Raw genomic sequence first — 13,047 nt, 5'->3', positions numbered from 1 at the left:
GTGGCGAGATCGCCACGCACGGAGGAACAGGGAGCAGCGATGGAGCTGCTGTGGGGGCAGCCGGAGGGCTGCACCAAGAGCCTGCAGCGGAGCTGCAGGAGCGTGGAAGGCTACGGGAGCGAAGGCAGATGTGGGGCTGCCAGGGAGAGAGTCTCAGGAGGAGTGCCGTGTGGGAAGGAGAACGCGAACCCCAAATAAAGGACACGGAGTCAGCAAGAAGTGTCTGAGTCCTTTTATTACACATCTATAAAACAAACTATGAACTTGACAGAGTGCCGTTGTGAGACCTAGTCCCGTACAAAGTCTGCGGCCTCGCCTAGATTGCCCAGCCGGCCGAGGTGGCACCTTGACAGGCTGGGGCTGGGCCGCTACCCTCGCCCTCCCCCATCATCCCCCCGCCTGCTCTACAATAATAGTATCTAAGCGCGATAATATTAGGATCTACCGACCCTATAGTAGTAGGTGCACACATTGGGGGGGGGGGGGGGGGGGCCCAATGACACTTTGAAGAATTTACCTTAGCGTTGTGTGTAGTTTTTTTTCATTTTTAACGTGAAAGAGAATTTCCCCCTCCTCCCAACGAACGCGTGTGCGTTGCATGCGCAAATGTGTGCTTTGGCGCACTCTATAGCAGTATAATAAATTGTACTAAATGGTTAATTAAACTACTTTAAAGTTGACGGATGCAAAATTGGAATTGCGTTGGCTCACCACGGGGCTATTGCGTGATACCCGGGTACTTTTTTTTTAACGTAAACCCCACGGTACGCAAGCTAAATCCTTCGCAAGTTTCGTCGACAGACAGACAGATTCTGATTGGTGAGTCGGTGGGAACGCAGGGGCTAAAAGGTTGACGCGTGCACGACCAATGGAGAGGGGAGGGCGGGAGGTGTGGGGGGTGGATCGGCCACTGAACGGAACGGAGGAGGACAGTTTGTCCCAGCTTGTAAACACCGAGCTTCTTTCCTTTCCTACAATTCCCCCCAAAGAACACCTCGGAAGCATTCCTGGGACTTTACTGTGGCGGCACACCAGTTGTGAAGCGCTGCACTGGAGTACGGTGATGAATATAATCCCATCCCAATTTTTGTAAAACATTCAATGCAATGAATTTACATGATACATTCCGGACGGATCTAAGGTAATGCACGTGTGCCTTTAAACTATGAATCGTAATACTGTGATAAAAAAAACTATTATTGAAATATTTCACCTGGAAACTCCTTTGCAACGGATGGTCTCGTTGGTAAGGGTGCCCAGGATACCGAATGATACTCATCGCGTTGTCGATTGGCACGACCGAGACACCATTGTCATGGCACAACCAACTCACAAAACCCAGTGTGAGTAGCATTTCTTGGCTTTTTCCGTGACCTTTGCAAGCGATTCGCATAACAGCGTTGAAAAGGCATTGGTTCGCCCAAATTGTTCAGTCTGGAAATTGTTAACGCATATTAGTTAAAAAACCTCACATCAAGAAATGGCATATAGCAAACTCCATATGAATAGCTTGGCAATGTGCCAAACCAGTTGGTCGTGGAGTAAATCAATCATGCAGTTAGAAGCAGGTGTAAAGCATAAGGCTGATGCTTGTAATACCAATTAGAGTCATATTTAAAACAACGCAAATCAACACCGTTCCAGTTCCATGAAAGAGAAAACCAAAGCCGAGCTGCAATACAAATTATACAGCAAATTCACAAAGGACACACGCACACACACACGATGCTGCATGCGGTCTGAGCAGACATGGTAGGCCTACGCCCACGTAACCCACAATATGCCTGCTCTCTTTTCAGGTCTCACAGCACAAAGTGCTTGCCACAAATGAGCCACAATACTTTGCTGATCTCGTCAAGGACCATAAACCATTGCGCGAACTCCGGTCATCCTCGCAGTGACTTTTGGCTGGCCATCGAACAAAGACGGTCACTGGATCACGCGCTTTCGGATGCGCCATCTGTAACGCTCTTCCTTCCACAAGAGGTTTTTTTGGGGTAGATCGCCTAAATATAAATGTGCCGTTAAACCAGCCACCACCCGACACAGTGAATTAGTCAGGTTTGTCACGCAAACAAAACATGGTGAAATTAGTCACTAGTTCAGAACACCGGTGTGTTGAACAGTACACCCACAACATTTTCAATTCAAGTACGACGTTTCGCCTATGTGTTAAACTGCTCTGCCTTCTGATATTAGGAAGCCACTGGAGCTATGCACTTTAAACCAATATCGAAAACCCATTTCTTTAGAATAGCTTTTTGTGTTAAGTTCGTTGTCCTTCCCCCACACATCCGATTAGAACGGTTGGCTATGTAAGGTGCGAAAAAAGTTCAACATACGTACAACAACATACGTACAAGCTATGCTGGACCGAGCCTGCACAACGCCCGGGTGTATGACCACCGCACTGCTAACGGAGGCTGCGGGGCTGTGCTGCGCTACACTCTGTGGAGGCAACGCAGCAACATCCATTGTATGATCCCACCGCTAGCCCTCCCTGCCTTCACCAACCCGCGCTGACCAGCATGTGGTGAAGTATGGTCAAATACATCCCTACGACCCACACAGCATGAGGGAGGGCCCTCGTCCAGGGATGTACGTGTACACATATACCAATAGAGAATATGAAACAAATTACATTTTGACATTGAAACAAGTGTCCCTAATGTGTGAATTAAAATAAAGAGGTATGGGGTAGGTTTCCATGGACATAAGCCTTTTTAAAATCAAATTCATGGTAATGGATACACCCTGACATGATGTAACAAGCCTCTGCTGAGCACCGCAGCCTGCTTGCTGCACTGTGCAGTGACCATCACAACATCAGCAGCAGCACTGGTGCAATGTGAGAAACTCCACACGCGTGGAGGACTCCATTTCATCTTGCCGTGTTCAATCAATACACAGCAGGTCACCACTGACCGACTCACCCACGCACTCACCCACTCACTTCCACATCCATTTACTCGTTCACTCACCCACTTACTCTCTCACTCACTCACCCACTTACTCCCTCACTCACCTACCTTCTCACCCATTCACTCACTCACCACCCACTTAACCCATTTATTCACCCACTCATCCACTCACCACCCATTCACCACGCTGCTGGTCACAAAACTTTCCTTCTCTACTTCTTCCCGCACACTGCTCAACTTGGGAATTCCCTCTCCTATCATCATCTATTTTCCCCAAGCTCTTACAATAATAACCTTGCTCAAGTGAAGAACTGTGTTCACTCTTATCCATTATAATGTTGATGATTGTGCTGTTTGTTGCTTGCCACTTCATAATTTGGGCTTTTGGGCCTGTGCTGTGTAACAACAAAAAACCCGAGTTCGAAACAGAAATGATGAAAGACGCTTACAATAACACCCAGCAGCGTGATCGTCGATATAAAAGAACATAATTTTACAATGCTCACAAAAAAAGCTTATCCATATAGTTCAGAATTCGTGTAAATTACCATTTACTTTCTGGTTTATAGAAATGCACAATATTCCTTGAGAGTTTAGAGTCAGAGTCACTGCGAGTGTGCAGTTGAAATCCATTTGTAAGTAAACTAATAGCAGCAATGAAATAACATATCAACGGCCGAAGAAATGACCACCACGAATCACATTCCCCGCGGGCGTGAAATGTTACAAGTGTGCAGAGAGCTCAAGACCAGCGATGGAAAAGCGACCTCAACCACTGCGCACGCGCGACTGGACTAAAGATCGCACGGGAGCCACGAGACGGCACGGGACCCCCTCGTCTGATCAGAAGAAGCCCCCCTCGCCGTGCCAGCAATCTCAACGTTTGGGCGAGAGGAGCTTCACTCGCCATGACCTTTCACCCGGACACACCCCCTCTGTTCAAGTTCAACGCGGCGTCCATGCAGGACTTAGCGGGCTCTCAAACTGACTCTCTAGATGAAATGCGAATACAAAAATGTGGGGAAATGCACGTAAATAATATTTGTAAATAAATAGCACAGGCATTTCAAACATTCGCCGAAAGCCAAAATAGTCTCATTCCAGTTGGTGGAAATTTCACACGTGCTTTGGTGGAATAATTCCTTGTGTTGAACCCCCCCAAAGTGGTACGCATTTGATCAACCCTGGACCAACCACTGATAGGCTGAATTGATCCCCAATTCGGATTTGAACTTACAATGTTCAATTTTATGAATGGGAGCTTGCCACAGCGGTCACATTAACTGTGTTAATTTTGAAAGCCAATTGTTTTGTAACGCTGCTGTAAATAGCGGGGGCGTAACTCCTCGCCTGACTCCTCTCTCGCCGTCCAGGCTGTCGTGGCAATGAGTGGCCGGTGCCAAGGCATTCAGGCCCGGAGATGTTGGTAAACTGTTTGTCGTTAAGCGGAAAAAGGCTGAGCAGAGTCGGCGAGTGTTTTTCGGTGAGCCACGATGGCTTTGCCGTGTTGGCGAGCGGTAAACCATGAGCAGGGGCAAGAGGGGGACGTGTTGCTTCGTACCTGCAGCTGGAGAGGGCTCAGTCCCGAGGAGGCTGCGGCAGACATGGCTGACGGGATAAACTGCATGTGGAAAGGGTCACCTATGGAGGTCAAAAAAGAAAACACGTTAAACACAAAGCGCTGATATACACACGTACACTCGAGCACTCTGCTGCGAGTGTGTACATACGATGGTACCCTACACTGGCACTTCTCAGAGCACCAAACACGTGCACGCCTGCGTTCTTAACTACGTTTTCACCGAAAGCAACACAAGCGTTTTTTACGGGGAAATGGCTATGGACGTGGGCTGCAGGGTGCATAGGTTTTCATAGCGGGACATCTACATTAACATTTCGACCACTGTGCACACAGCGCACGCTCAATAAAGAATCAAGGAGCACAATTCACTGACAACCCTGATGCTCATACATGCACACACACACACAATGTACGTTTTTTAATATTTCGTTTGTGAAGCGTCCTTCCCCACACCTTCTATTTGCACGGTTGGCTACGTACGGTGCGAAAGAAGTTCAGCATACACACATACATACACATAATTTGGGCTGTCTTGGTTGCAGCATCATCCGTACGATTAATTTTTGTGCGCGTGTCGCTGCCAAACTGACTTTGCAATTCAATTCCTGCGCTTGCAACTTCTTGTGCGGCGGCGGCGAGGCATCGTTTTTTTGTATTTGCATCTTCAAAAGCAATGCTAGCGCAGGTGGCGTACAAACTGCTACTGCTGCTTCTGCTGCTGTTAGGCAGCCGGCATTCGCTGTTGCTGGAGCGTCGTGCCCGGAGACGGGTGAGGGCCCTCCAGCCTACGCTGGCAGCTCTGACGACGGTGAGGGATAGCCACGGCCACACAGAGGCGATGCGCAGTTAGCGTTGATTGGCAGTTGTTGCTGTCGTAAAGGGAACTAGCAGGTGTACGTGTAATCAGTCACAGATTCGTTCAATTTACCGAGGTCATAAACAAATTGCCATGGTTTGTTAAAGTGTTTTTTTTTTACATTCTGAAATCTATCATAGACAGCAACGGTGTGGGGCTTGAATAATGAAAAAAGGATTACTACATCAAAGTTCAACTTTTCATCATTATTTTTAATTTTCTCAGTCAGCATTTTAAATGTCAATCACTCATTTATGCGACACGGCCTCATTATTTTTCTTGCAGGGCAGGATATGTTTTTACCTATATTATATACATCATTCATGTTTTCTATTAATTTAACGATAACTTGATTACTTTGCTGTTCGTCTATTGAAACAAAGGGGACGTAGATTTCTATCGAGTTTCTACAATTATTTTATTGAACCTTTTTGAAGGTTTCCTCAAAATAGAGACTGTGCCCAAGAAGCCCTGCTAGCGTGATTTGAAGTGAATAATTACGTACATTAACGCCGTGGAAGAAACACTGTAAACATTGTAATCTTAAAAAATATGACTTAACAGTTGGTTACGAATTTTCTTTGAATAATTAGATATTTTTAAGTAAATTCTATAAATGTATACTGTACCAAGAAGCCTAGTTATCCATTTACAATATTGAAATTATGCCATTGTAAAAATAAGTTCTAGATTAAAGGCTGCATACTATATTTCTTTGTTGGCTGAATACTAAATTGTATCATCACAGTCGCAACAAAATTGGCCACTTTCTCCCTCTGACAATTCATGGAAATTATTTTTTCTGTCATTAATTATATAAAACCACATATCAATGGATTTTACGAGAGATATGAGGTTTCGCCATCGCCGTGGAATCTTCAGCAAAGCGTTGCGAGTCTCCTGCCTGTCTGGCTGCTCCTGCCCAAGTCGGTGGTGGCGTCTCGGTAACCTCTCGTGAGCGTTGCGTTGCCATTACACGAGCACCCATCAGGGGGCTGCAGAGTCAAGAGACTTTGCTCAGAACCATCCAAAATCGCCAATTTATGAACGGAACCGATTTTGTGAACCGGGCCGCAGGCAAAACATGTCAAACGACAACTTCGACAAAACATGTTTTACATTTACCTGACTCGGAGTGCTCGTGCAATAGTTTCGCCAGATTTGTATTGCGGGGGAATGCCAAGAGGTTTAAACATTACCTTCAGTCTGTTTCTCTGCACATTGTCACAGTGCAAAGAATTGCCTTGAACTTTCTTGGCAGAAAGGATGGCTATTCTGTCCTCTGAGTAAAGCAATGTTGCGTTTGCATGTTGCATATGAACTAGATCTCACAGGGTTCACAATGCCTGTCGCGCCAGGTGTCGCTGAGCTCCTTGCTGAGGAGAAACCCACAAACGTACTCGCGGCTCCGGCTCCGCATTTGTTCACATTACCGCGGTCTGGATGACAAACGTCAACTTGTTTTACGTCATCATCCGGTTTCCGTTGTGTTCGTGTTCGCGGTTCTGGAGCCCCCCACGTTCTTGTTAAATAGAGTGTGTCCAGCTTGAGCCTCACCCCCTGTGCTGCGCGTGATTGCCGGGCTGCCAAGTCTCTGCCTCTCCCTCCGTTCACTCCTTCGGGCGCGATACCCCCACTGGGCCTCCTGGCCTCCGTGGAACCCTGGCGACCTCTCATCTGGGCCGACTGACCTCACCATCAACAAAATGGGCTTACTTTCCCTACCTATGTAAACAACAAAAGACCTGGAATATGAATTTATTCTTCCAGGATTGTGGGAGACTGTAGGTACCGATTTAACGGAGAATTTTGCCAAATCAGATTTGTATTAAGGCCGTGACAACACAGGCAATGATTTGGTGTCATGTAATGAAACAAAGATATGTTTTGCATATGTGTGAGAGTTGCTCCACCCTCCACGAAGGCATGCAAGTGCAGCGCAGGGCCAGATATGGCTTCGTGCGATAACGATGCAGAAGACGACCACCATGATAATGATGGTACGAGCAATGGTTTTAATAATGAGCATTATAATGAAGGTAACATCATCTTTAGTGGTTATAATGGCGGAGACAATGAATATGATAATAGATGAAGACGACAATTGAAGATAAACGGAGTTGAACTGCAGGGGCGAGAGCTTGCGTTGCCTTGTTTGTGTTGCTACTCAGTCGCTCGTCATAGAGGGACTGCTCGGCAATGACGACAGCGTTGATACGTTTTGCTGCTGTAGCTGATGATCGACCAACCCACGCTATTGCCTCGATCTTAAGGCCACCCGCCAACCCTTGCAAGCAACGCATGACAGGGTCACGTGCGTGCACGAAGGGTGTTTGCACACCACAACCAGATGCTCATTTGTCTTATTTTATTATTTGACATTTAGGGTTGAGTCGCCCTTGGGGAGGCCCAGAACAGGTGCCGCTGATGTTTGTCACAGCCAGGAATCGAATTCAGATCTCCAGGTTTTGTAGCACAGTGCACTAACCACTACAGCACCACACCATGTGAACACAGACATATATATGCAAACATCAAAGGAAGTGGACTGACAAAGGGTTGTACGTTATTTGTATTCTCTGTTCATGATTTCATTCTTTTTCATATTAAAAGATCAAAAGCTGCTTATCCTTTTGGAAATAACACACATTTATAATAGTAATAAAAAAATTCAATTTATAGGGAATTCCACAGTGGAGCAGTGCAAGAGAAGCCACAGAAAAGGAGAGGTGACCTGCAGTGTGGTAGGTGAGTGATTGGTTGAGCGAGTAGGTGAGTGATTGATTGATTGAGTGGGTGAGTGAGTGAGTGATTGAGTGAATGAGTCATTGTGACCTGCAGTCTGGTGGTTGAACACAGCACGGATAGAACGAAACAGTCAGTCTGGGAGATCGAGTCCTGAATGATTGAAGTTCACGGGATCAGTAACCGTGGAAGTTCTTGTATGGAATCCGCTGAATGTGAATATCATGTAGAACAACGGGTCAGATTATTTGTAATCACGGCGATTGCGATCTCTGCGACCCACCACGGTGTGACCTTGGAGTGTCTCACAGGGAGGAGCTGCAGCCTCAAATCTAGGGTTGCCATCTCTTCGGGTTTGGCTCTGAAAATCCCATAATCGGCATCTGTGTTCGCGTTGCGGGAGATGATTTTTTGCCGAGATCTGGTATCGCTATAGCTTTGAACTGTATTGCAGTAAATTGCACAGTTCTGATAGACCCAGGCTGACTGACAAATGTCTAGGTTTGCTCTGCAGTGGAAAAGGTGGCAACCCTGGTTCTTACCCGGTTTGTAGGAGAATCCCGGAGACAGGAAGAGTCCCTGCTGGGCTGCTGTCATGGCTGCCAGTGCCCGCTGGTCTTGTGGGAAGATGGGGATCATGAGGGGAGACATGTGACCCTGGACCTGCTAAACACAACAAGAACAAATTATAGATTTCATTGGTAGCGCAACATGCACGCAAAAGCATCTAAACAACACGTGCATAGCATGCTTTGACCAATTTGACTACTGCTACATCACCAAATATTGCAAAATATAACTTTATTTGTACCATGGGCTCGCAGTCTCAAACCATTATAGACTCACGCACCAGCGTCAACCCTCACAATATGATCGCGGGCGGCCATGCACCCATAACATATATATATCAAGATTAACACTCCTTCTAAAAGCTCTCTAAAATGTAAATTAACAAACCATGGAAATTATAAACTCGCTTCTTACTACTCTAAACAGCCGTGCAAATGGGCACTAATAAAATCCCGTGTGGAGTGAAAGGAATTGGTGCATCTACCACAATTCCGTGAACCACTGCCCACGGCCTTGCGGTCCACAGGTTATGAAGCACTGCTCTAGGCCTAACCTCGTACAGCTACAAGTAGACTTTAACTCTGTTCTTCAAAAGATAGTCGGCTATCACGATCAGTTACCATAAGTCGTAAAAATGATTCCTTTTTGTGGAGGTTCCAGGTCCATGCTCATGTTCAAGGCTCACAGGCCCCTTCCATTTTGAATATAGAAGCGCACTATTGCCGGGGGCTTAGACGACACGTATACTTTACACACAGGTTTTTGGAGCCAATGTGACACCATATTGGGCAAAGTCCGACCATGTGATACGGTGACAAATTTTCTAGATTTTGCCTTGATGATTTGTGACGTAGTTTCAAAAGCGAAATGTCGCTCGATTATGTTGTGAGGATTGCTCTTCAACTCACGGGTGAGCTGAAATAATAACAGTTTGCACGTGAAATGTTTGTACGTGTGACTTGTTTAGCTGCGTCGGGCTTCGGAGGGTTTCTTATGACACAGATTTGGACAGATCGCTATGTGGCCTAACTCCAAAAATCAACTACGAATTATATGTAATATCAATTAGTTATAGTGAAAAGCAAGAACCAACGTGGAATTTCTCTTCATATCTGGTACTGCCACAGTTCACACGTCATCTTCTTCACCAATGTCGATGCAGGTGTTTAGTAAGATTGTCGCCGCTGCGGTGATGTGCTGAGCGCTACTTCACGTCACGGGCCCAGGAGCGAGCAGCAGTAGAGAGCCCCCCCACCCCCCCACTGGGTTCCACCCTCCCAGCCAGTCACCAAATTATATGTTCAAGTGAAGCGACAATGTTCGGGGGTCATGGGATTTTTTTTACCACACAATTAAACACAAGGATATTCCCATATAAGAGTGGCAGGCATTTTTATACATATATAATTTGGCTTGGCTGTTTTTGGCTGGTGTTTAAATTAACTAAAAATGGTTTTGGGTAAAATTTCATATTTGCTGTTGTAGGCATTCTTAAGATTCACTCGACATTCTAAAGGCTCAGGAACATCAAACGTAACTATTTAAGCTGACCAAGTGACATGAGAAAAATGGTGTCTAGCTATAATGTCACAGTCACAGCCACTGGGATATTAATTATGTGGATATCAACACAAAAACATCTTATTTCTGAAGAAGAAGCAAAACCTTTTCACCCAGGGTTTTAAATCGTACCACGTAAATCACTTATGTGATAATGAACAATGTTACATTACATTTGTCCGTGATGGATACGTTGTAACACAGTGTAAAGCTTCACAAGCCGACACCTTCTCCAGCGGATGACGCTTCCCCGTCTAATGGAAAATATCCGTGCAGGTGCAGGCCCGGTGTCAACACAACACAACCATTCAGAGTACAGCTGCAGCATTGTACTAACCTAGCCTGCACACAACGACACAACATAATCACTCGCGTCATTGTGAGAAAATATAAGCAACAAAATATATAAGCAGACAACAAGGCTCCCTTATATGGAAGGATAATTTGCTCTCTGGATCCAGTCATCATCCTTGATTGCCCGGCAAAGCTACAACCGGTCTCAACACCGCACATGAGCTCGTTTCATTGCTCCATTAGTTGGTTCTGGTGTGCCCTTGGAAAGTGCTCTAGGTACGTATGTGTGTGTGTTTTGCTGTGCACGTTGCCTGGTACAAGTGCCATGGCGAACGGTGGTTGTTGTTGTTTGCTGCGTCATGCTTATCAACTTTGGAGCCGTCGATTTTCAATAAAGACACCTGCCCAAGAAACCTGTCGCTTGATAAGCATGTTGGTTTTTGCACTACTTGTTACACTCAGTGGTACACGAGGCTCAATGTCTCGCAGGCTCAACGATATGTACATCAGTGCCGCACGATCTCATCATAAAGGAGTGGCCTTCGATTTCAATGCAATAGAGAAATGCGGCGAGTGAGATTATCCCTTGCTGTGATCATCTGGACGAGATACAGTGCTGCAAGCCTAGCGGGCAGCAATCTCAATGCTGTGCCAGACCGGACCACGGAAACAGTGACGTGGCATCACCACCGTGCACGGCGACTCTCCCGTCACACTTTTGGAGATGAAAGCAATTTTTTTTTAACTCAGTGTGAATTGGATATAACGTGATCGAGTGAACGGAACTACGTCTCGCGAGTAGGAATAAGCGATTGTACGGCTGCCTCGGCGTAGCATCACACAAGGCGACGCGATGCTGCTGGATGCTTCTAGATGCTACCCCCGCGCCTCAGTCTTTGTTTGGCTTGCGTACGCATCTCACGTGTTATTGCGGACTGTGCTTTACCCTATATTATATATTATTTATTCCAACGCGATTTTCAATAACGGATGCAACTACCGCGTTAAAAGAGAACAGATTGTACCACAACTTTGGGAGCAATATAGCTGCAGAAAAACATCCCAATATAGGTTCACAGAGCTTGGGAAAATGTTGGAGCCGCTACTGGCTGTCTTCCCGCTTCACTGCAGTTCCCGCGCCCCTGAATAAACCTCTGAATGAAAATGGTGCGCCTTACAAATTCTGAATTGATCATTATTAAACTCAAACGTACGTTTCAAGGAAGAAGTGGCAATTTATCCAAAGCTTGGAAAATATGACATTGTACAGAATTAGGATGTTGTTTTTAAAGCTCCTAATGTCAACCAGGGGACTGGAGTCCTGTTATGAGATTCTCCTGATTTTGCTTAAACGCAATGGTGTGTTGAGTTAGATCCAATTAGTATTTTGGCGGCGTCGACCGGGAACCATCAACGTGGGTGGTACAATATACTGTATTGCTGCACCAGTGCAAACATACAAAAACATACTTTTGCTAGAGAGAAAATGCAGTTAGCAGCTCAAGCTGATGGGTGTCAGCATATGCAAACAAGTGCTTTTTATAGTCTGTGCTTCAGAGCATTTACAGTCTGCATTATGTTGGAAGACACAGCCCCTGAATATTTAAAAAAAAATACTTTTTTTGCTGTTACCAACCTTGTGAACCCTTACTGTCAACAAATGAATGTGGTTTAAAGCCCTCTGATCTGAACGTATCATCGTGGTTACAATGGGGTTATTTTCCACCTACAAGTCTGCGTACATTATTTTCCAGCTTCTTCTTCTTCCGTGGCCCTGACTCAAGGTGATTGCACTCTGGATGGCCTCATAACAATAAATAGTCTTTATTTCATCAACTTTGAGAGGAACAAACACTGCCTTTCAGCAACAACAACCACCGTCTTTGTATCTCTCAACCGTAAAAAGCGCTGCGCTCCTAGCCTCTGCACCACGCGTGCGAGTGCAGGTTTTCTGCACAGTTGCTGTCAAGTTTGTGTTCTTTGTTGGGGGGGGGGTAAAAACTACAAAAATAAAATCCCGAACGATACTTGGAAACGACCCTGGTGAGTGGTTGTGTTTTAAAACCCTTTTTTGAATATTCATTTTGGTGTCTTATAACGGTGTTTATAATTGTTGTTTTCTTTAATCGTACTGCGCCTGTCCGCACAACGTGTTTACAATGCATTTTTTCTCATTCATGGAGAATTTAAAATATTTTCCTGGTAAGCCATGCGCAAAGCTAACACATTTAATTCCTGGCCAAATGCTCACAAATAAGCAATTGCATACAGGTGAACAGTGAATTACATATCTCATGCGAAATGGAGAACTTCAATATTATATTTAAACATTTTCATATATTAAGTTATTATATAATTGACAAGTAACATTACATATGTATAGTGAAATAACAAGTAATGAATTGAACATATTTAAGTCTATTCCTTTGCTCAATTCTTCAAAGCAGTTCTTAATGAAATAGTTGAAAGCTGCCATCACATGTTTTTTGACAAAATGTCGCTTTCACAAGAGCATGTTC

The 13,047-nt window shown here is 45.3% G+C and overlaps 1 protein-coding gene across 5 annotated transcripts in view; it reads right to left on the bottom strand.

The window, feature by feature from the left end:
* The window catches only part of LOC133350384 (transcription factor Sox-5-like), a 278,499-nt gene that overhangs the window by 77,255 nt on the left and 188,197 nt on the right, over nt 1-13,047 (bottom strand). For 4 of the 5 annotated variants that reach the window (XR_009756057.1, XM_061564709.1, XM_061564712.1 and 1 more), the window contains exons 6-7: nt 8,647-8,770; nt 4,483-4,562 (exon numbers count right to left, since the gene is read on the bottom strand). Coding sequence is in view for 4 of the 5 variants with exons in the window: in XM_061564709.1 (XP_061420693.1) it covers nt 4,483-4,562; nt 8,647-8,770 (204 nt within the window). In the remaining variant the exon portion in view is untranslated. The remainder of the gene's footprint in view (nt 1-4,482; nt 4,563-8,646; nt 8,771-13,047) is intronic. The other variant, XM_061564711.1, reaches the window with a different exon arrangement.

The sequence above is a fragment of the Lethenteron reissneri genome, chromosome 33, assembly GCF_015708825.2.
Source record: "Lethenteron reissneri isolate LAM-NWPU_2019-01 chromosome 33, ASM1570882v1, whole genome shotgun sequence".
Taxonomy (NCBI): Eukaryota; Metazoa; Chordata; class Hyperoartia; order Petromyzontiformes; family Petromyzontidae; genus Lethenteron; species Lethenteron reissneri.
This window is presented reverse-complemented; position numbering and strand designations above follow the sequence as displayed.